Source organism: Camarhynchus parvulus, chromosome 19 (genome assembly GCF_901933205.1).
Source record: "Camarhynchus parvulus chromosome 19, STF_HiC, whole genome shotgun sequence".
NCBI lineage: Eukaryota > Metazoa > Chordata > Aves > Passeriformes > Thraupidae > Camarhynchus > Camarhynchus parvulus.
Genome location: NC_044589.1, coordinates 8,643,812 through 8,667,485, shown reverse-complemented (window position 1 = coordinate 8,667,485; position 23,674 = coordinate 8,643,812). Strand labels below are relative to the sequence as shown.

Sequence of the window (23,674 nt, the reverse complement as noted above, 5' to 3'; positions counted from 1 at the left end):
GTGGGGAGTGACTCGGTCTCCCAGCGACACCCCGCGTGGCCCGAGGCGGGCTGGAATCGGGCACTGAGTGCTGGAACAGCAGTGCTGAGGCACGACTGGGATGGCAGTGAGGAACAGCAGCCCAGAATAACCAAGATACATAATCTTGAGTTATAATTACTTGGCCCCATCCTGCTTTACTAAGCAAAAATGAGAAAACAATTTTCTTTTTCAGGCTTAAATACCAAGCAAATAAGGATGTCAATTGTCACAGTGCAGCTTGGGCAGTGTGGGAACCAGATTGGGCACGAGGTGTTCAGTGCTCTCTGCAGTGACAGCTGTGGCACCCACGGGCTGTGCTCCAAAAATGAGAACCAATCCTACCAAGCTTCCTGCAGGGAACGGTTCTTCTGCGAGGAGCGATCTGCAGGTACAGCTTTAAAGGGTCCGATTTCAGCACAGAGAAACATCAAATGGGTTATTTCATGAGAGATCTGTGCTCTCTGGAGTTCAGATTTGGCTTTGGCACAATAAAAGGTTCAGCAGAAATCAGGGCATGGCCAGGTGCTTTCTGTATTGTCCCATTAAGAGTGGTAGGGATAACCTTGGGACATTGTACCCATCCAAGCCCATCCATCCCATTAAATAATCAGCACTTTTCCCCAGTTTTGTTTTCCTTCCTGTGCAGTGCCTGTTGCCCGGGCTGTGCTCGTGGACATGGAGCCCAAAGTGATCAGCCAGGCCTTGTCCGTGGCTGCCAGCTCTGGCCACTGGAGGTACAGCAGCCGCTCACACTTCTGCCAGAAGCAAGGATCTGGGAACAACTGGGCCAACGGGTAGGAACTGCTGCCTCAGCTTCCCTGGGGGACTTCTGGAGGCTGCTCAGACTCCCCAGGATGGTAATGCAGCAGCTGTGGTAGTTAAAATTTGTTTATTAATAACGTCACCTTTGTGCTTTTGTTTTGATGCCCTGTCCTGGTGTTTTGTGTGACCCCACAGGTACTGTGTTCACGGGCCCAGACACAAAGAAGCAATCATGGACCTGGTGCAGAGAGAAGCAGAGAGATGTGACAGGCTGGGGGGATTTTTCACAATCATGAGCATGGCTGGGGGCACAGGATCAGGCCTGGGGGCATTTGTGACCCAGTGTTTGAGAGATGCTTTTCCAACCTCCTTCATACTGAACCACGTCATCTGGCCCTATGGCACTGGGGAGGTGAATGTCATGTTGCCTTTTAATATATAATAACAGTTTTTATAGAATTTATAGGTTTATAATCAGTGGTTACTTCTAAACAGAATATCTACAACAGAAATAAACTAAATAATGGGTAAATAAATATAATAAATGGGTAATAATAAACATAAATGAAATAAATATAAAAAATGAAATAAACGTAAAAATAGAAATAGACATAAAAATGGGTAAATAGAAAAAAAAAGATAGAAAAATAAAAATAGAAATAAACATTAAAAATGGGTACATTTTACACTGAAAAAGTTCAAGTGACCCAGTATCACAGCTAAAGAATTTCTACCAAAAAATTCCTCTTGATAATTTAATTGCTGAAGTGATGCAGATTCACAAGAAGCCAACTAGAATAGAAATCTCCTGATCTGCTCTTATCTCAGCATTGTAATCAGTTCCCAGCCAGATGTGGTTCCAGCATGTTTGTATGGAGGGAGGTGGATAACCTGATTTTCACAGGTCTTGCCCTCTTTCCATGAAAAGGCTCTGACCTCATTCTGCACTCTGGCAAAGAAAATGAATCACTTCCTAAATCATAACTGAGGAAACAGCAGGAGCCAGGGGATTATAAACTAAAAGGAGATTGAATTGTTTGACTCTTCTTTGTGTGTGTTTTTTTGTTTGCTTCCAGGTCATTGTTCAAAACTACAACTCTGTTTTGACTCTGTCACATCTGTACCACTCCTCAGATGCCCTTCTTGTCCATGAGAATGATGTCATCCACAAGATCTGTGCCCAGCTGCTGAATATCAAACAGATTTCCTTCAGGGATGTCAACCAAGTCATTGCTCACCAGCTGGGCAGCGTTTTCCAGCCCGCTCACGCAGCAGGAGAGGGCTCAGGCTACAGCAGGAACCCCTTAGGTACCAAAGCCAGCAGCCACTCACCCTTCTGGGCTCAGCTCAGCTGGGAACTGAAGTGCTGCAGTCTCCTTGCTCAGTTTATTTTGATGCATCCCAAGTTTTAAGACAGGAAAAGAAGTTCAATCCCAGTGTTGTAGCAGAGTCAGAAATAGATCCCCCCAACTTCTGGTTTCATTCTTTACCAAAAACCCTGTTTCTCCTTTTTCAAGTGATCCCAGACAGCCTTGTACCTCTTTACATTTCAGAGGAAATTTGTGCAGGTCAGTAATTTTGGACTGAGTTTCACATTTCACTTTGGGTTAGAAGTTTGTATGAGCTGAAACAAACTGAGAGTTTTGAGTGTTGCTCAGGCAGAAGAGGTGAGCAGACTGATATTTGTACCTTGAAGGAATTAGAGAAAGTTGCCCATATTGCTTGTAAAATTTAACTTCCACATCTGTCTGGAGTGCAGAGAGAGTCCTTGAGATTTTTGAACTAAATTGTAAAATAAAAGCTACTAACCTCCTGTATAGAACTCAGTAACACACAGCAAGTTTGCATGGCTTTGAAATTGCTAAACCTCTGAACATTCCTCACTGTCCCCCCATTTTAGCTGCCCTGTGCAATACCTTTGTCAAACATGAGCTGTTGCTTTCTCCTTTCAGGAGATTTGATGGAGGCGTTGGTCCCACACCCCGAGTTCAGGATGCTGGGCCTGAGGAACATCCCCCAGATGGCCGAGAGCTCCCTGCCCTACAGCACCTTCAGCTGGCCTGGCCTCCTCAAGCACCTCAGGCAGATGCTCATTGCTAATGCTCAAATGGAGGAAGGTAAATAAACCCCAGCTCTTCACTCTCCATCACTCTTTAAACATTCATTTGTGCAGATGCAAGAAAGCTGGATGGTTTGTAGAGTTCAGAAAGAAGCTGCTGCCCTCAGCAGGAATTTGCCCCCACCAAACCAGCTGCTCCTTTCACCATTCCCTCAGCTGCCACAGCAGCTCCCTGATTGCTCCTGCTCTGCTTCCAGACATCTCAGTTAATTATAACTATTGGAAACACACAAACCAAACTGACAGTCTGTGGCTGTGCACTTCATTTACATAACTCATTTGGAACATTCCTTGAACGGCAAGCTCTGCTTTTTCTTTTTACACCTTCTATGCATAAAAACCAGGCTCAGCTCTCCCATGTAATTTACATGGAGAATTCAGTTACAGCTCCCAGTTATGCAAGGAATGGGCTGGAGGCTTGCTAAGTATAGAAACAGGTATCCATTTTCTGTGGCAGTGACTGCCAGGCAAATCTTGCTGGATTAGCACTGGTTTTCTCTGGGAATTGTGTGATTGCTGCTTCATTCATGTGCAGCAGCTACAAACTCCAGTGTGGTCTCAGCTTGGGGCACAGTGAGGATTCCCATCTGCATCTTCACAAAACATTAACTTGCTTTTCCATCTCTTTTTCCCAAATCGCAAAGGCATTGATTGGCAAGTACGACCGCCACACCCAGGCTCCTCCATCCCCTCCACAAACAAACCCCTGCACTTCAACACCTCCATTGCCAACCTGCTCATCCTGAGAGGAAAAGATGTGCACAGCGTGGACTTGGGTAAGGGAGGAGCACAGCCCCTCAGGGGCTCTGGTTTCACATCTCACTGCTGGCTGATGCAAGTGGAAACATCCCAAGACCACACATTTGACTCCTAAGGTTGATATTCCCTCTAGAAAGATTTTGCTGTCCAAAGCTACACTGTCTAATTGCTTTGGGCTGTTGTGTTTTACTTCTGAGTTTCCTGAAGCACTTTAGGGAAGGAGGAAGAGACTCAAGTCTGTATATCTGGAATTCTTGGCTATAATGTCTGAAAATAAATTTAGCTGTTTCTGGAGTGGTGAGCATTGCTGGCAGCTGAGGTATCCACAGCAGTGTGCTGCTAGATAATCTAAGGAATCTGTTTAAAAGTTGTATTTTCAACAGGCTGCCCACTCTGCAGATATTTTCCCAGGCCTGAACTGATCTGACAGCACTGATTAGGCCACACAGGGATCAGGTGTGGGTTTTGTCCTGTTTCTGCTACAGGAAGTTTCCAGGATCCCTCGTTATACACGTCGTGGCTAAACCCCCAGGATGCGTTTAATGCATGGAAAACTCCCAGAGCATTTAACAAGTATGAAAAATCGGCTGCTTTGGTCAGCAACAGCCAGTTCCTGCTGAAACCTCTTGACAGCATCGTAGGAAAAGCTTGGAATATGTTTGCTTCCAAGTAAGTGAAAATAATTATGCTGGTATTTCACTAATTACCAATATCTTCACTGATTTCTAATGTCTGACCCATTCTTCAACACACAGAGCTTACCTTCACCAGTACACAAAGTTTGGAATCCAAGAGGAAGATTTCCTGGACTGCTTCACAACCCTGGAACAAGTTATCTCCAGTTACACCAATCTGTGATTGATTTCTTTGCTAAGATGGTGTGAAATAGAGATTTTCTGAAAGAACCAAGCTGGAAAACCTTCCATCAGCTCCCTGAAGTATGTAAATTATTGACTGGAGTTTTTCAGTCTTAGGAGCAGAGTGTCTCTGTGTGTGTGTGTGTGTGTTTGAATAGCAACAACTGAGTCTGAACTGAATATATTCATATTATTCTTATTTAATATATCTAATAAATACCTATTTTTCAGTACATTTGCTACATACTGTAGCTATATCCTTTTCTGACCATTTTGCTAAACAAAATTACAACTCCTGTTTTTCTCCAAGTTATAAGTTAATGAACTTGTTAATTATTTAAACATATTTGTGATGAGGATGGCTGGTAGATTGCAGATGTAAGAACTTAGAATTTTATATCATAAATACATTTTCTAATTTCCAAAGTCAATTGGAGGGCTTGGCTCCTTTTTGCACGAATTTTACCACGACCACAAGGTGGTGCCCTGGGAAGCTGCAGCTCCCTCCTGGCAGGAGAAGGGATGGGATGACTTGGGGAGGGCACCCACTGCATTAAAATTAATAAAAGAGTGCAGTAGGATTAAAGATTACCTTGTAACACTGAGCTCTCTTCTGCCTCAGTCAGCTCTTCATTAATGGTAGGGGGAGCTTTGGGAATTCTTGCCATTCCCCCCCCATGTCACACTTGTGCCACAGAAATAACCCCACAGGACAAAAATTCAAAGAGTTAAATCAAACTCAAGGACTTTCCCTTGACAAATGGACAAATTTCACAGTGCACCTTCAGGCTTTAGTGCCATTTCATTGGCAGCTCAGAGCTGGGGCCTGCTCTACTCAGAAGGGATTTTCTGCTGTTTCTGCCACTTTCAACCATTGTCTAATTTGGGTATTTTCACAGAGGAAACTGCAGGAAAGATTGCACAAGAAGTTCGGACAAACAGCACAGGCAATTCGAGTTTGCAGGAACAAAGGGTCAGGAAAGGAGCTTCTCCCTCCTCCAAAAGGCACAGGATGTTCAGCAGCACAGAAATAAACTCCCCTGGTGTTTTTAACAGATCACAAACAGAATTTCCAGAAATGAGAATAGGTAACTCCATGAAAAAATGGCCAGGTCCCAGGAATCCTTTTCCTTCTCACTTCACAGAACAGGTAAAAGAGTTTATCAAAAGGCTAAGGACAGGTAAGTGCCCTGAGAAACAAGGAAGAGAGCAGTGGGTTATTGTAGTGCTGTAGCAATAAATAACTTTATTGCAGAAATAACCTCATGTTATCTCTGTATTCATAATTCTGAGCATGAGGCAAGCACAGCAGGTGCTCAGTGAACCCATGAATGATACAGAACCATATTTGTTATTTATTTATGGCACTTCAGGCTAATGGAGCAGGATATTTGGTCTTTTTTGTTTGTTTGATGGCAGAATTTGTGCCACGTCAGGAAACACAGCACACAGGTAAAATGTCTGACCTCAAAACAAAAATTCAAATTTTAGCTGTTATAATCCCTTACTGCTCTGGAGCAGGGGCTGACAGGAATTGTTTTAGGCATCTCTAAGCTTCTTCCTGTGAATGTTTTTCAGTCCTGAAATTCTCACACCCTTTCCCAAACTCAGCCTTCATTTTTTTTGATCTATGATGGGATTCCTTTATTTTTTCCCCAGGATGTGGAGAGCGTCAGAGTGACAGGAAGTGAGCAGCCACGATCAAATAGACATCACCTGCAGTGACATTAAAAGGTGGTGGAGTAATTCTCTACATAATTGATAAAATTAATTATGTAAATAGAGCCTGGAAGGAGGCCTTTATTTCATTAACAGTTGTAATTAAAGAGGTAGATCAAAGGTCAGCACAAGCCAATGGCTCAGAGACAGGAACAGCACAATCAGTGGCCTTGACCTTGCTTTTGTAGGCAAAGTCCCCACAGGATGTTCATAAACCAGGAACAATGCTCCAAATCTCACCATTGTTTGTTGGAACAGACAGGTGCAGCTCACTTGGAAGCTGATTTAAGAACTCCAACTACAGCAGACATTTCATGAACAGGAGAACATTTATTTGACCACAAAAAACCCCTAAACAAACCCTATGCCCCAAAAAACGACGACAAACAAAGCAAAATAGAACAAACCCACAAAAATCATAAATAACCCACCAAAATAAAAAATAACCTTTAACAGCTTAAAATGTTTTAAACACAGCAAGTGTTTGGCAGCGTAATTACAAATCATTTCTTTGGGCATAAATAGATATTGGTGTTTTTAAGGTTAGCACAGGAAGGATGGGAATATGTAAGAGAAAAAAATCTGTGGTTCCCACAACAACCAGGGTTTAATACACGAAAAGAGGAAATGATATTCAAATTACCAGTTGAAACATTACTGAGAAACACTAAGATACAAAAGGGCCTTGAATGAATAATTCACTTCTTTCTGCATTTGCTAATAAATTTAGTGTGGATAAATATTATTAAATGAGAGCCCAAACATGCAAAAGGAAATAGGACTGAGTGTACTTTAAAGAAATCTGCTTTTTGCTGGACTCCACTTTAAAAACTGCTCAAGAGGAATCAGGAAAGTGATTCATGGATCCGATACAGCACAAAAAGCTTCCAAAAGGAACTGAGCTGCTGCCTTTCCCCAAGGGCAGCCCTGACAGAGCTTTTCCAGGGCAGCAAATTCCCGCAGAGCTTCCTGCTCCAGCCTCTGCCCGCGCTCCTGCGGCACAGCCCGCACACTCGGGCGGCTTTAGCGCCTGCAAGTGGAGCTGATAATGCTGAGTGTGAACCACGGAGCTTTTCCGGCTCTTTCAGCCCAGCCGGGCTCGCGTGGTCCCTTCTGAGCCCCATTGTGGGAATGTGCTTCCCCTGCCCTGCCCTGCCCAGCACAGCCCTGCTTAACCCTTCCCAGGAGCTGCGAGAAGGAAATTCCTGCCAGCCACAGGGAAAAGGTGCAAACGGCCCCAGAGGGGAGATTGGAGAAGCTGCTCCTCAGGAAATCAAGGCAATTTTTAGAGTAAAGGTGCTCCATGATAAAGATCATGGAAGAAACCTAAATTCTAACCCCATGTTCATACAAGGCTGAGAGATATCGAACAGTGGCTCCTAAGAGAGTCACACTCATCTGTGTGAATTAGGTGCTAGAAACCTTCTTGTCCTAAAACCAAACTTAAAAATCCCAAATGTTACACTGTAAGATAGAAAAATTAGTAAACTGAGGGTGTTCTCTAGGCCAAAATTCCTATTTTAAAAGTAAAAGCACTAAGTGGAGAAACTAAAATAAGCCACTGGTTAAACAAAAAAAAAAAAAAAAGACATAAAAACATTTCTCGAGCTTTTGTTTCACTGGTTGTGTGAGGAGAAAGGAGCCCCGTGCTGGATCTGCACTGAAATCCTGCTAAAATGATTATTGTACATATTTGGTTACATGGACAATGTCATGTTTATTTAAGGCTCACAAAAATGCACTTCAGTTGCCTGGGATGGTGCAGTTGTGGGCAGGAGTGGATTTGACTTTGTGCCCAGCAGTGCCCAAGCTGTAACCGATCATTTACAGGAGCACGGATGGGAAGTGGCCCCATCCCACAGGCTGGAGGTGGAATCAAATCCTGGACTGGGCTGGCAAGGGCAGCTGGGGCTGCTCCCTGAAATCTCCTGGCTGAGAGCTGGGCTCTGACTCACAGCTCCTGCTTCCCAGCTGGGCTGGAACCATCCTGAGTTCAAGGATCCATCTTCCCGTGGAGGGGCGTGCTGCTGCTGGCCTGTCCTGCTGCCACTTGCAAAGGAAACTCTGGGAAGTTTCTCCCCACCCCGCTTTGGGCAATTCCAGCCTGTGTCAGCTGCCTGGGAGTCACTGGAGTCAGCAATTGTGTTTGTGGAGTGATTTGGACTTGTGAATCTTTCCTTTACAGGCTGAACTTTGGTGAAGAAACCAAATGCAACTAATAAAACAGTCAAAAGCATGATTATGGCAATGAAAGACCAAAATTCCAATTAAATACTTGGCTCCCAAGAAGAAAGCTTCTATTCCTCCCCACCAGCCGCTAGCTCAGAGTCTCACATTATTTTCCTCTCTAAAGATTTAGTCAGGCTCCCCCTCAAACCCAGGATTTTCACATAAAAACCAGACACAAACGCGATGTGCGCTGTGAAAGGAGAGCTCACTCTTCAGTGACATCAGGAAGGAAACCTCGGCACGTGGAGTCCTGTTCCAGCTGAACAAACCTGCAGGGAACAGGCTTGACCTTGGCCAAGAACGGCTCCACACGAGGGCAGAGAGGGCTCCAAGGCCCGAGGGAGGGGACAGCAGTGACAGTTTCAAGCAAGGGCTCTCAGGCTCTGCCAAGCAACACTTCAAGCCTTTCCTTGCTCACTGACAGGCAAGGATTGCTCAGTCACAGCTGGAATCTATTGCCAGAGATTGCCTCACTTCCCCCACAAACACCGGGCTCCTCCTGGGCAGCCGGGGGCTCCAGGGCTGCCCTGGGCTCTGCCCCAGGCAGAAGAGGGAGAGACACTTTGTACAGGAGTTAAAGGAGGCCACAGAATGAAAATCACCACTTGCAGTAGCAAAATACGGCTTGGAAAACGGTTTTGGCATGGCTGTAAAGCAGCACTGTCGTAAAACTGCCATAAAGCACGACTGTGATAAGACTGTCGTAAAAGGTGTCTTAAAGCGCGACTGTCGTAAAAGGTGTCGTAAAGCCGCACTGTCGTGAAGCGTGCCGCAAAGCCGCAAAACCGCAACTGTCGTAAAATGTTCCGTAAAACAGCACTGTCGTGAAAGGTGCCAGGTCACTCAGACTTCTTGTTGGCTGCAGACTCGGTGTTGGAGTTACGCTTCACACTTACCCCCTCACCTCAGCCCCTCCTGCTGTGTCCCCTTCCCCTCCCCTAACCCTGCTCTATGTTCCAGCCCGCCCTTGCTCCATCCCTCACTCCCCCCTTCACCCGCCCCACCACACTCCCTGCTCCATCCATCACTTCACCCACCGCCCACCCGTGAGTCCCCCCCAGCAGCAGGAGCCCGAGCCCTCGGAGGACGGTGCAGCTCTCGCAGCAGGGCAGCTCCCAGGTGAGACAGGCAGGGCCAACGTCTGCGGGCCGCAGGGTGTCACAAGGGGCTGCGGGCTGAGGGGAGGGGCCTGGGGGGTGACACAGAGGATGGGGGAGCTGAGAGGCAGAACGGGGCTTTAGGAGCAACTGGGGGGCTCCAGGGTGGCACAGAGAGGCTGAGAGCGGGGAACTTGAGGGTGACAAGAGGAGGGTGAGGGGGAGCAGATGCCTTGAGGAGCAAAGTGGGGGCTGCTTGAGGGTGACAGGTGAACCAGCCCTCACACCACCCCTAACCTTAGCCTAAAAACCACCCCTAACCAGGTGTGCTGCAGTTTGAATTGCTGCTAGTAAAGTCCAGGCTAAAGAAGCAAAAAAGGCTTTTGCATAATATCCTTAGATGTTTAATTCAGCCGCGCAGTGAGACATTCTCCTCTCCGACACTCCCTCCCCTCCAAGGTGGATTGCAGGGCTCTCCCCAATTTCTGGGAGGTGACATAACAGTGGTGACTTTCTGTTTGAGCTCCTTCCCTTCCTGTGACAGCTGACCCAGGTTGTTCCAGCCTCTCCCTCTGCCAGAACAATGTTCTGCTGCCTTTCATGAAGGCTGAGTGGATGCATCAATAAACAAGGGAAATGTATGAAAAAATTCAGTCCAGCACTTCATGCCCTCCATTAGGCACCTGAATTAGCAAAGCCTCAGCAGGCTCAGAGAGTTTTTCACCATAATCCTTCTAAAAATGACTTTGCAAGAGCATATACAAACATGTACCTCCTGTCCGAATGCACCGGAGGGGTTCACAGGGGAGGGAACTGCTCCACTCCCCCGTGCTGGGTCACAGAGATCCAGCACTGATCCCTCACCTGCCCAGCAGGATCCCCTGGGTCTCAGAGATCCAGCACTGATCCCTCACCGGCCCAGCAGGATCCCCTCCCACTCCAGCAGCTGCTGCAGTCTGCAGAGAGCTGGGTGAAGTACTCACCGCCTTCTTACTGCTTTTCCTTCTTCAAAAAACCAACCAAATTTACAGCAAAAAAAAAAAGCAGAATTTTTAACCTCAGGAGAGTCATTCCAATTACTTTATCTAGAACTACATCCAGCCTTTTAACTGCTGATTACAAAGTATTTTTTAACCATGTGCTTCAAAGAAAACCAATCATTTTATCCTCCAAAGAAACACCCCAGCCCCACCATTCTTTACACTTGCCATCAATTTTGTTCACTAATATTTCTATTTCTGCTTGATAATCAGGGAAACATCCAGAGTGTTTGCACTTAGCAGTGCCTGCAGCAAGGGGGAGGCTCATTCTAGCAAATGAAATAATGAAGCCCAAAGGCACAGCAGGGAAGGACTTTCTGGAGCAGCACCAAGCCCCTGCCAAGTGATGGTGACAAGGATCTTTTAGCAGGAGCAGGCAGCTGGGGGAGCTGTGAGGGAGCTGCTTGAGCAGAACCAGGGTGACACTGGCAGGGCTGGGGACGGGGAGCAGCAGCTTTGAGTGCTCTGATGGATGGGAGGCTGCAACTGCACAGACTGACCTGACCTGGCTGCTGTGACCTGAGCTCTGCTCACACCAATTCCTGACTGCTGGGGCAGGGCTGCTGCCAGCACAGGGGCACTGCCCCCTCGCAGAGGTGTGGGGAGGCACAATCCTCAGGGCACGCAGGAAAAAACGGGAGAGAACCCAGAGGAGGAGGAGCTGCAGCCCCACCTGACCTCGTTTCACAGATAATGAGACTAAAATAAAAATCTGTCACATTAAAGTCATTAGTTGTTTTTACAGGGCTGTTACTTCCGTGTGATTTTCAGTCATACCCACAAAAAAAACCCAAGATACTTTATTTAGTGTGTAACTGCACGAAACAGCAGCTAAAAATAGGGATTTGTGCCAAGATTGTTCCTCTTGCAAGAGCTCCCTTTGGATTTGTCCCCAACACACTGAACTGACTGACTGCTTCCAATGTGTAATGAAGAGATGTACAACAAAAGGAAACTTTGGGTTAAGGGAGGAAAATCCATGTTTTCAGGTCAAATGCCAAAGGCTGAGTCTCTGAAGGCACAAATTGCAGCTGCTGAATTATCTCCTGTGCTCACACTGGAGAATGTTTGGGACAGCAAATGTCACAGTGTTACCAAGAGAGTTCAATACCGAAAATGGAAACAATCCAGCTGAAATAAACACTGGGAAACGTTATTTCTTTGTTTATTAAGCAAACATAAAACTATCCATTGCAAATCTCATCGGATTTGTGTCACCTTTCTTTCTATTATTATGGGGTTTTTTACCTTTTATCAGGTCTTATCTCCAAATAAAAGCAGGTAGAATGATCACTCTTTAATTAGTGTTAGAAAGCTTCAATGTGACAGCAGAGCTTATTGGAATGGACACATGGAAACACAAGCTGAAGAACAACAGTTATATATATATATTTCACACTATAAATATGTAAACATATTGAACCAAAAGTGGGAAGAAGTTTTCAGTTTTCCTTGTGGTTTTCCAGTGGGCAGGAGGCAGAATTTTAAGGAGACCTCTAAAGCATTTAGAAATGTGCAGTTTATTGGCCCGGGCTCTAGGGAAAAGGATTTTTTTTTCTCTCTTAGTTATCATTGCAGTGTTTTGATTCCAACCTGAGAACACACAGGAAGCCCAGCACGGCATCAATGCCATCCCCTCCCAGAAGTGAGAGAGGTTAATAAACACCTGGGGCCCTCAGGTGACAGATCTGGGGACCCAAAAGCTGCCCCTAGGAGTGGGAGAGCAGCCAAGGGCTCTCACTGACCCCGTGTCCTGAGTGATCCCTTACCAAGTGCAACACCGAGGGTCTGCAGGCTGAAAAGGTGAAGTTCCAAACTCAGCTGTGGGGTTTGGAGTTGTACCACAACAAGTTCTTTGTGACATTACTGTCAAAGGCCATATTCACGCCAAGAAATGGTAAATGTATTAAATACTGTTCACCTTTTAAAAACCACCAGGAGCAGCTGAGCAGCCTTTGTGCTCGGAGCTCCCTGACACCAACTCCTGCTCTGGGACTTGCAGACACTGGAACTGAACCTGTTGGAGCAGCCCCTGCAAACCCTCCCCAAAGTGCCTGCAGTTCCCAGCCCTGCCAAGAGAAAGGTACAAACCTCAGCCCCACCAGGGGAGCTCCACCTTCACCAGGGCTTTGTTCTGCAGGACTGGAGCTCAGTGCCAGCCCAGGCACCCACAGATGTGCTGCTGCTGCTGCTGCTGCTGCTGAGTGGAAACAGCTGGCCACGGATGAGGAAGGGTCAGATGAGAGATACCAAAATGTCAGACAGCCTACCGACTGTTGTTGCCATGAGATCCAACAGTCAACATCAGTCTGATAAGCTATCCGACAGGATGGTACAGCCAGGGCTGGCACAGCACAGCACAGCTCAGCTCAGCTCAGCACAGCTGCTCCAGCCTGCCTCACCTGGCCCAGGAGCAGCCTTGGCCAAACTGAGCTCTGGGCTCTGGGCCACCTCCTGAGAATGCTCATTAGAAAGGCAAATTAATTCTTGGTGCTTACCCCCCTAGGATAAAAATGATAAAAATAAAAAACAATTGTTCACAAGTGGTGAGAGCAATGCAGGTACAGCAGAGGTGGGAATTGAGGCACTGAAGAGGGAAAAGAGCCATTTTAGTATCAATTCTGTTCCTGGAAATCTGAACTGGCACACGCTGATCATAACAAATCTGACTTTGAAAGCATGAGGGTAAAGTTCTCCAAAGTCCTCTGCACCATTACTGGGTAGACACAAAATCTGCTTTCAGCTGGAATCTGAACTCTTCCCCCTCTCTTCTCCTGCACTGCCCACAGTTCAGGGCTCAGGGGCAAACACCTGAGCAGAATTTGAGATAACCAATCTTGTTCTCTATCTCACCTACTTAAGCACTGACTGTGCTTCAAGCAAGGCATGGCCTTCCTCCTCCCTTGGCTAAGCACAAAGCTCTGAAGAAAAAAGAACAAAAAAATAGAACAAAACAAAAAAAGAACAAAGGCTTTGAGCACCATTAGTGCAGGAAGGATGAGCAAACATGCACAGAGCATCCGAAAGTGAGAGAGGAAAAGAAACAGCTCAAAAAGACTGACACAAGAAATTCTGGAATGATCATAAGATGACTTTATAAAGTTTTTATCTTAACTTCATTCTAAATATACAGAATAAAAAAATGTTGGCTTCAGCATTTTGACATCAACCATCTCTGCTAACATCATGAAGTTGGAGAGGGTGGCTTTTCCAGCGTGCAATGCAATGGGACACTGGGAACTCAGACAGAACAGCCTTACCATGAGGCACATGCAACACTTTGTACCCGACCTGTACTCAGTTATTTACATTTTCATGGTCTTGAAACTTATGGAAAAAGCAAACCAGCCACCCTTCAAAAGAAAATGTTACCCTCAGGCGAGTCTGAAGTTAAATCAGGAGATGGGGAGTATTAAACCATCAGTTTTGGAAGTAATTTGGATTGGACAACATTTGTGTCAAACTGCATTTAACACCCCACTGCCCATCCTGTAAAACACAACCCAGACTGGTGAAGCATTCACCTCTTACCATAACGTTTATAAATTTGTCAATGAAACCGTTGCTCTAATATCCAAATTACTTTCAAAATCAAATAAAAAAAAACCAAACTTGTTACGAGTTGAAAATTGATGTTAAAAATTTTCCCCCTTTTGAATAATGCTGTTTTTTAAACATATGAAAAGTTGTGTCATTTCTTGTGTCTGCCAAAACCCATCCTGAGGGGTTTTTCCCATTTTTTCCAAGCTCATTTGGTTTTTTCTTCTGAGTACATCTTCTGTTGCAGTCGCTTGGCATAGCTCTGGGCCATGGAGTTGATTATAGATAAGATAAAATAACAAACCATGACAATCACCAATTTTTCAAATATCCAGGATAGCCAGTTTTCCCCCTGAAGAGACAAAACAGAAGGAGGAGGAGAATGAAGATTAGGAACATGGAGAGTTCTGGGCGAAAGGGGAAAGCCCGACCGTGTCTTTATTCTGCAATTAATCAAATTAAAAGCAGGAACCAAGTGTGAGCTGACAGGATTCCTGCAGGTCCCTTGAAAGACAATGCAGGAGGGGCTGCCAAACCCACTGGCGGGCAGAGGACGAGTCCCTGATCACTCCCAGGGCTCCCAAAGTGATTTATTATTCCCAGTATTGGCTGGGCTTCATTAACAATTCGCGGAGCTCAGAATTAGCAGCCCCCGCCTGTCACTCCCTGTTCCTCACAAAGAAATCAGGTCGTTGGTTAACAATGGGGTTTTTTTCCCTAAATTGCCTTTTCTGGGTTATCTCCCCATTAGGATCCCACTCTTTGGTGGCCCTGAAGTTCCCGGCCACTTGCAGCGTTTTATTGACGGGAATTTGAAGTTGTGCTTTTTGTCAAAGGAGGGCAGCAGAGCCCAGCTCAGCAATCTCCGCACATTTCCTGGTCCAGGCAGAGCCTCCCAGCTCCGGCTCTTTTGTGGTAACAGACGGGCAAAGGGACCTTTCCAACAGCTGCAAGTTCTGCACGTGAAATGTCACTTGGATCCGTGGATTTTACCTCAAAATGCCTCAGCAGCCTGAAGAATTTAATGTCAAAGCTGCTCTGTCCCACTGAAAATTCAGGGCAAGTTTAGAAAAAATTTGAAATACTTTTTTCTGTATCAAAGGACACCTCTGCCCCACGTACCTGCCCCGGACACTGTAATTTCTTTTCCTTTCAAAGACTAAAGGCTTGGGGGCTTTATTTCTCTTACTGCCCACTAAGCCACACATCCCGCTGGCTTCTGAAGCATTGGTGCTGCCCAGTTACCATTTCATGTGGAAAGGCAACTTTTTTCTCCTTAAATTTAACTTTCCAAAGAGGCAGCTAATGCAGAGGCAAGACAAGCCATCGGTTTTGATTTATACTTTCATTTTTCCTCTAAAGAATTTAAATCCAGTAGCACACAATTAACATTTTTAATTCCCAGGTTGCTTTTAAAATGAGATTTTTATCTATTCCCTGGGTCAGTGAAGATCTTTGAAAAACAGAATGGTGAGTTATGTTTGTAAAAACTACAAGTCTAAGGAAGGCAGGGAAGGGAAAAGTGAGGGAGGAAGGGAGGCAAACAGGGTCTTACCTGTGGCACAGCACTGTCGGATTTGTGGTGAAGTTTTATCCTCTGAGCTTCCAAATATTCTTGAAATGGCTTCTGAAGAGAAGGACCTATACTCGGAATAGCACTGATGGAAAGTCCATCCCAGAGAACAAGACAAAATAGAGGAGGGAAAAAAAAAACCGAAAAAACATTTTTTTTTTCAAACTTACCACTTTACCTAATCAGAACAAAGTTCAGGCTGAGCCACAGCTCAGCAGAGAACTCGAAGCTACTCGAGAAAACAGAACCCCACGAAATAAATCACATTTCATCTTTTGATCTGATACTTCGGGAGGGATGCACTTCCCCAGATCCTCAAAAAGTGCTTAAAAAGAAAAATCTTTCTGAGCGAGGCAGCGCTGGGAGAGAGGAGGAAGCCGAGAGCCGGAGCATTTCCTGGGAGGCAGCAGCGCCGAGAACCCAATGAATGACTTCGGAGAAGTCCCACATTTATCAGCGGCAGTTCCTGTAAGAACTGGTTTGAACCGATTAATGAGGAAATGACTGGGGCTTGTGTCACCCCTCGGTTAAAAAAGAAACTGCTCGCCCAGGCCTCGCCCCTCTCCCTCACGGAGCCGGCCCCTCTGCCCGGCCAAGTCCTTTTTAGGACAAGCCGTGCGTCATCCCGGCCCCGAAAGAATGCGGGAGCCATCCTGGAGCGCCTCCCCCGAGCCCGGATTAACAAAGGAACAAAGGAGAGGCTCCGAGCCTGAGTCCTGAGCCCCGAGTGCTGCCCCGAGCGCTGCCCCGAGCCCCGAGTGCTGCCCCGAGCCCTCAGCCCTGATCCCGAGCCCCGAGTGCTGCCCCGAGCCCTCAGCCCTGATCCTGAGCCCCGAGTGCTGCCCCGAGCCCTCAGCCCTGATCCCGAGCGCTGCCCCGGCCCGGTCCCGGCTCTCCGATCCCGCTCCAAGCCCCGCTGCTAAAGCCGGGACCGGCCCAGGCTGAGCACGGCAGCGCTCGGCTCTGGGCAGCCTCCAGCCTTCCCAGCAGCTTTTCCTTGAATCCTGCTTAGCAGGAGAACCAAAACCCTGTAAGGATGGTCACAACCCTTCAAAATGTCCCCAAATTCAAATATAAATTGGAAATGATCAGCAGGAACCCCACGGCCTGAGCTGTGTGGGGAGAATATTCCCAAAGTTGGATCCACCCCATCCTAACTCCAGCACGGGGCAGCTCTCACTACTGACCACCACAATTGTAAAGAGAGATTCTGATTTTTGTTTCATTTTAAATAAATCACTGTGTTCTTCTACATTATTTAACTCCCCAAATTCAAGTATCAATTCAAAATGATCAGCAGCAGCCCCACAGCCTGAGCTGTGTGGGGAGAACATGCCCGAACTTGGATCCACCCCAGCCACAGGGCACTTCTCATTACTGACCACTTCAGTTGTAAAAGAGAAGGGAGATTTTGATTTTTGTTTTATTTTAAAGAAATCTACATTACACATTATCATACACGTGGTCTTCTACATTAAAAAACTCACCTGAATTTTGATTATTTGGTTTTATTATACCCACTACTCCTGCTGCTCCTCCAGGGAGGGTTTAGTAAAACCCTTCAGAGCCGAGGCACACCAGGTGTACCTCTAAGTAGTTGTACAATTGCCCATCTCAAACCCTTCCCCTCAGCCTCCTGCTCTGACACCATATTCTCTTTTCCAGGCCGAAGCCCAATTAAAAAATAACAGCTTTCTAATTTTAGGAATTTATGAAAAGCACGAAACAAAGTGTCTCATTCTCCTCCAGTAAATCTATTTATTTCCTTCATGGCCGGGGGCAAAGGAGGTTTTTTGAACCCATTTCCCAGCAAAAGGTCGCTTCCCTCGTGATTCACCGCCGGGTGAGGAAATTCTGTGCCCGGACTGGTACAAATTCTGGGAAAAAACAACCCTGGAGTGCCCAAAGCACGTCCCTTGTCCATTTTAGACAAGATGTGTCAATGTTCCAGAGGATTCCAATGATCCTGAGGTGTCTCAGCACTGGGAAAAGCTCTCCCAGGGCGCGCGGGACGAGTCACGCCTGGAACATCAGCCACATTTTGAGGTTTCTTTTCTTTCTCACCCAATTCTTGGGAGGCCTGAGGAGCGACTGCAAGGTAATGGTTTACTTTTGAACTCCTGCATGATTATGAAATGAGGAATATTTAAATGGTGAGGGATCAATGATTAACAGGGTGGTGTTCGAATGACTCCGTTCCTCACCGAAAACTGAACTGGGTCAGTCCCCGAATCGAATTAAACACAGAACAAAGACATGAAACCCAAGAGCAGAGCCTTGAGGAGCTCCTGGTGCATCCAAACAATATTTCAAAAATTTTCTCACTAAATAATTCACTTTTTATTTCCTTTTCTGGGCACGGCTATTTGTTAAGTGCACAAAAGTAATTTTATCAAAGCAATTTTGAAGAACTGCAAGATCCTAAATGCAAGGACCTCAGCTCCTATTTTTGGTACATTTGTAAAGATTTTAATTCTGAAAAAAATGTGCCCAGATTTAAATAAGGAGCAAAAAAAGAGGAGGAAAACCTAGAAAATCAGAGATCCACATGAAATTCTTGAAATCCCATCTCGGCAGCACAGTGTTGGTTACTGGTGTTTTTTTGGAAAAAATTAAATAATTTAATTTTAAAATTAATTAATTTAATTAAAAATTAAACCATTTAATCATCCACTGATATCCAAAGGCATAATCTAAAAATCTTTAAAATAATTTAATTTGATTTATGTCAGTTCTGTGTCCCTGCAAAGGTCACAAATCCAACTCAGAGACCCCTCGGTGCTGACCCGAGGAGGGGAGGGGGAATTGGGGATGAATTTTGTGGGATCCCGGTGGGACCAGGCAGGGCTGGATTTGCATCACAATTCCTGCACTCAGCACCTCCAAAATCCCGCAAATTTCCCAGCACTGCAGGAGGAAGGTGCTGGAAGATAACCCCGGAATAATCCAAACCCAATTCCCTGTGCTCCTTCGGGAATCAAACCCGGCGCCTTTCAAACCCAGAATATGGAAGGAGAAATTCTGATTCACAAGTTGTTTTCATCCAGAAGATGTTTTAGAACAACTTAAATATTAAATTTTTGTTAGGATTCATCCTGATTCTTTGCTAAATTTTAGTGTTTCACAAGGAGTTGAAACTGAGAACAGGCTCCCCAAAATGGCAGCAGCCTCTGGTAATCCTAAATTCACTAAAATTTTAACCTTTTAGTCAAAACCATTATTTCTGTTCTAATACTACAACAGAAAACACCCATAAAAATTAGGATTCACTGAAAAAACACGCTTGGTGCCTGTTTTCAGAACAATTACCTGGTATTTGTAATTAAACAGATGCACTTTTTCATTTTTTAAACTCAGAGCTACAATTTCTATCCAAAAGACAAATTCTAAAGCTCTTTTTCCAATAAATAAAACAAAACTCCCCATCTGTTTGAAGCAGCACGTGACAGAAATTCAGCAAAGTTGCTTGAGGATTATTTCAAAAATTACACCAAGAACCTGCAGAGTCTGACTCCAAAAACTTCCAGCCCAGTTACAGCAAATCTGAATTTAAATTTATTAATTTGCTTTTCCAAGAACAACTTTCAGCAGTTGCACCTCAAATTGTTGTTAAATGATTTTTGGGTAACTTCCAATCTTTTTAACAGAACCTTTGGAACTACAGAAAGGTTTTTCTCAAAGGCACCAGGATGAAGCACCAACCCCAGAGGAGAAAAAATTGTATTTTCCCTGGGCCAGCTTACAAAAAGTAGGAAGTTGTTTGATATTCCAGTCATCTGCATTTTTACTAATATTAAAAATACTTATTTAATCTTGATATTTGCAACCTGTGCTTTGAGAGGTTGGGAACACACAGGGAATTAATTCCAACTCTGCTAAATCCTCAAGTACAGTCTCTATCAAATGCTGTGTCAGTGTCATTGCACCAATAGCTCACAAAAATCTGTCCCACCATAAATTAGGATTTAAAATTCCCACTTTAGCAAAGCATATGTGGATATTTGTTCACTTTTCCAGGGGGAAATGTTAGAATTCCCAAGTGTTTTCCAAAAAAAAGAAGCTGCCACTGTAGACTCAAATTTTGGGAACAAAACCATGGGATTTTTCATGAGTGAAAATTTGTAAGTTTCTGATAGATAACCCTGAGCTGTTCTCAAACTGATCCCGATGGAATTAAAAATGGAAATGAGAACCTCAGAGCAGCCAGCCCTGAGAGCAACTGGGACCACCCCAGTGGGATGTCAGGAAACTGGGAGCACTGGGGGGTCACAAACATGGGAGTTAATATTTTATTTAATTTAATTTAATCACAGAAATCCTAACCTGGAGGGAAACCAGAGCCCCGTGGGGGAGCAGAAGGTGCAAACAAGGCTGGACACACCTGGGGAAGGTGATGCAATATTGAGTCAGGCTCCACTTGATGGATAATCCCTCCAATATTCACAGCCCTCAGCTTGGAAAATCCCTCTGACTCCACACACTGGGGCAAACAGCAGCAGCTTCTGCCCAGATTCAGCTTTTTGGGCTGAAAGAGCCAGAGAAATTCATCCTTTGGGAAATGGCAGCAGAGTCCCAAATGAGGAGCACGGGGCAGAGCTCTGACCCAGGAGCAGCAGATCCCGGGGGTTTGGCAGCGCCCAAGGCCAGGGATTATCTCTTGCTGCAGAGAAGGGAGGCAAGAGGCACTGAGGGATCCCACAGAGAAAGGGAACGTGCTGGGATGGGCTCCTCCCTGCCCGGACCTTCAGCTCTTTACAAACAGTTCATTTCAGTGGATTATTGACAGCCAGGCCAGAGGGGAAGGCAAAGGCTTTCACCTTCCCAGCACAATCCCGCCAACACCAACTCCCATCTCTCACTCCCCTGCGAGAACACAAGAAAAATCCATCCTGCAGCTCCAAAGCAATAAAACTTTTAGGAACAGGCTCTGGATTTGGGGATTTCAATATTTAGGGTATTTTACCCACCCCTCTCTCAAAAGTTTCACTCCAGCACGGTGGTACAGACTTCTTTGGAAGCCAGATATTTTAAAAACCATTGAAAACCAGATTCCAGTGGAAATATTTTTATGCCACTGGCCAATTAGCAAAGCTGATTCATTTGCATAACGTGTCCTTGTCTCAACAGGGCACCTTCTTCATGTCAGCCCTCTGAGCCTTCAATGGTTAATTTTTTTCCAGACAGTGATCTAAACTGGCTCAACGGTTAGTAGTTTAATGAGCTGTCATTTCCTGTGCTGATAAAGATTCTCACAGTATTTAAACCATCCACTTCCCCGAGGCTCCACCACCAGCAGGACCCTGCAGTGACTCACAGGGGCTCAGCCTGAGCCTGACTCAGCCCTGCGAGCTGGGCCTGCTCAAAACCTGGCTTAGGCTTAGGGAAACCTGGGGCTGGACCTGCCCAAAACCTGGGTTAGGTTTAGGGAAACCTGGGGCTGCCCAAAACCTGGCTTAGGTTTAGGGAAACCTGGGGCTGGGGCTGCTCAAAACCTGGCTCAGGCTTAGGGAAACCTGGGGCTGGGGCTGCTCAAAACCTGGGGCTGGACCTGCCCAAAACCTGGCTTAGTTTTAAGGAAAACTGGGGCTACCCAAAACCTGAATCCTGGGAGTTCGGGCTGCTCAAAACCTGAATCCTGGGAGCTGAGACTGCCCAAAACCTGGGTTAGGTTTAGGGAAACCTGGGGCTGCCCAAAACCTGAATCCTAGGAGCTGAGACTGCCCAAAACCTGAATCCTGAGAGCTGAGACTGCCCAAAATCTGGATTAGGTTTAAGGAAACTTGGGGCTGTCCAAAACTTGGAATAGGTTTAGGAAAACCTGAGGCTGGGGCTGCCCAAAACCTGGGTTAGGTTTAGGGAAACTTGGGGCTGCCCAAAACCTGAATCCTGGGAGCTGAGACTACCCAAAATCTGACTCCTGGGGTCTGGGGCTGCCCAAAGCTGGACCCAGCTCCCTGTGCAGCCAGACCTGCAGCAAGCAGAGCCCCCAGCACCACCCCTGGCCTCAGCTCTGGGGCTGAGCTGTTCCCTGTGCCCAGAGCTCTGAAGTTGCAGAAAATAAATGTGGTTTATGGTCATGTTGAACAGGGAGGTTTTGGGGTTAAAAGCTTCATTTGCTTTCTGAGATGAGGGAAGGGATTCTGGTGGAGGTTCCAGGGGTAAAACGGGCCCAGGTTTGCTGTGGTTCTCCTGAGCCATGCTCCAGTGGCCAGGGCAGCCCAGGAGGCTCCAGGGCTTTCTTCCTTGGGACATTCTGTTATGTTCCATCAGTGCTTTCAAAATGAGGAATTGCAACATCTCCGACCTGCCCGTCCTCAGCTCTGCTCACTGCTGGTCTTTGGAACCAAACGTCTGCTTGCTTTTTAAAGATTCCTTTTTTAAAAACTCAATTTAGGGAAAAAACCTTTGCTTATTCTGTTAAATCCTTCAAGCCCTTTGCAAATAAGCTCTTCTAATTCTCTTGTGATCCACTGGCAGCCTTTCAACACCAAAGCTCCTCAGATTTCAGCCACATCTGTATCCCTTTCAGGGCAATAAAGCCATTTTTGAGTGGAGCTGCTCTGCTGTGCTCAGGACACATCCCCCAGGTTTCTGATGTACCTGTGGCAGGGAGGTTGTTGAGTTTTCAACCAACAATGTCAAGGGGATTGGTTTAACCTTCCAAAATTCATCCCAGGAGGTTGTGAAGTCACTGCCCAGCTCTTCCCACCCCAGGACAAGATTTCTGGTTGCCCCTTTATCACTTCTTGCCTTGTGCTCTAAAGAAATAACCTCAACCTGTACTGTAAAATTATTTTTGACTAAAAAACCCTCAACAATCCGTAAGCAAACTTTCCAGTTTGACACCTCAGTCACCATGATCTCATTTGTGCTTTTTTGGTGAAAGGAACACCACGCTCCCTTTACCAGCATCAACTGAGATTAAGCTGTAAGCAAAGAATTATGGCACAAGAAATAGCAGCAAACTGGTTTGTCCAGGCAAAGCTTCCAGTACCTGGGACCAAAAAACTGCTTTTCTTTCACTGTGCAATCACTGCCACTGCCCTGCAGAGCTGGGAAGGGGGGAAGATCTTCCACAAAAGCCACTGGGTATGGGACACTTCAGGAGCTCTGATATGTTTGGGTGGATTTCCCAGAGTTTGTTGGATTCTCAGAGGTAACACCCACGAGAAGGGACTTAAAAATCAAAGTAGTAAAATCTCACTGGGTTCTGTTTTAACTCCAAATCAGTTTATGCACTCAGTAATTAAGTGAATAATGAATCTTTTAGAACTAACAAGGCATCAGAGAGGTTGTGGCTGTCCCATCCCTGAAGTGTCCCAGCCCAGCAGGGGAAAGTGAGGGATGGGACTGGATGAGCTTTAGGATCCCTCCCAACCCAAACCATTCTGGGATTCTGATTTAGGTAGGAATTCTGCTTTTGCTGTAGGATCCAGCCCTGGGCCTGAGCACCTCTTGCAGGAACAATCCCAGACACTCCAGCCCAGGAGTTCATCATTAATCACAGACAGAGAGAGTCTGTGTGGGCAGGGTGGGATTTCTCCCTAAAAAAATGTACATTTTATTTTTTCTTTCTGACCATTTCCCACCAGAATGGATGGCCACAGTTTAGTGGATGCTGTGTGCTTTCAGAAGTACTTCTTTAGAAGTTTTTTGGGAACTCTTAACCCACATTTAAAGCTGCCCCTTCCCAAAGAACATCACCCTGCTCTGGAGCACTCTGCACAGTGTGAGCTCACCAACAGCTGGAGGTGAAAAACAGGAACAGAAAGATGGAGGAGCCAAAAACCCCACAGCACACAAGGTACATAGAGAGTTGAATAAATCAGCAATAAATCCCTGCTGAAGTGACAGAACACAGAACAACTCCAGAGCATCTTCCCCAGCAAAGCCCAGGAGGTCCCTGGGGAGGGCAGGATCCTCTCCCAGCTCTGAAGCACCAAAAAACACCAAAAACA

General features: G+C 45.9%; 2 protein-coding genes across 6 annotated transcripts in view; one reads left to right on the top strand and one right to left on the bottom strand.

Annotated features, from left to right (window-relative positions):
• Positions 1–218: 218 nt before the first annotated feature.
• On the top strand, positions 219–6,376 carry TUBD1 (tubulin delta 1). 3 transcript variants are annotated; one of them, XR_004061277.1, is made up of 9 exons: positions 219–409; positions 668–815; positions 979–1,195; positions 1,860–2,091; positions 2,736–2,900; positions 3,547–3,678; positions 4,147–4,330; positions 4,417–4,599; positions 6,178–6,376. XR_004061277.1 is itself a non-coding variant. In XM_030962671.1 (8 exons), exons 1-8 carry the CDS (start codon positions 238–240, stop codon positions 4,517–4,519), a joined length of 1,353 nt encoding a protein of 450 aa, XP_030818531.1. In that variant the 5' UTR covers positions 219–237; the 3' UTR covers positions 4,520–4,748. The 3 variants fall into 3 exon arrangements, 2 of the variants coding, with proteins under 2 accessions (XP_030818531.1, XP_030818532.1); XM_030962671.1 differs by lacking the exon at positions 6,178–6,376 and having other exon boundaries at positions 4,417–4,748; XM_030962672.1 differs by lacking the exons at positions 219–409; positions 6,178–6,376 and having other exon boundaries at positions 682–878; positions 4,417–4,748.
• A 7,297-nt stretch (positions 6,377–13,673) lies between these two features.
• VMP1 (vacuole membrane protein 1) overlaps positions 13,674–23,674 on the bottom strand; it is a 59,633-nt gene continuing 49,632 nt past the window's right edge. For all 3 annotated transcript variants that reach the window (XM_030962650.1, XM_030962651.1, XM_030962652.1), the window contains 2 exons: positions 15,699–15,801; positions 13,674–14,495 (listed from right to left, as the gene is read on the bottom strand). In XM_030962650.1, the coding sequence (XP_030818510.1) occupies positions 14,352–14,495; positions 15,699–15,801 (247 nt within the window). In that variant the 3' untranslated portion in view covers positions 13,674–14,351. The remainder of the gene's footprint in view (positions 14,496–15,698; positions 15,802–23,674) is intronic.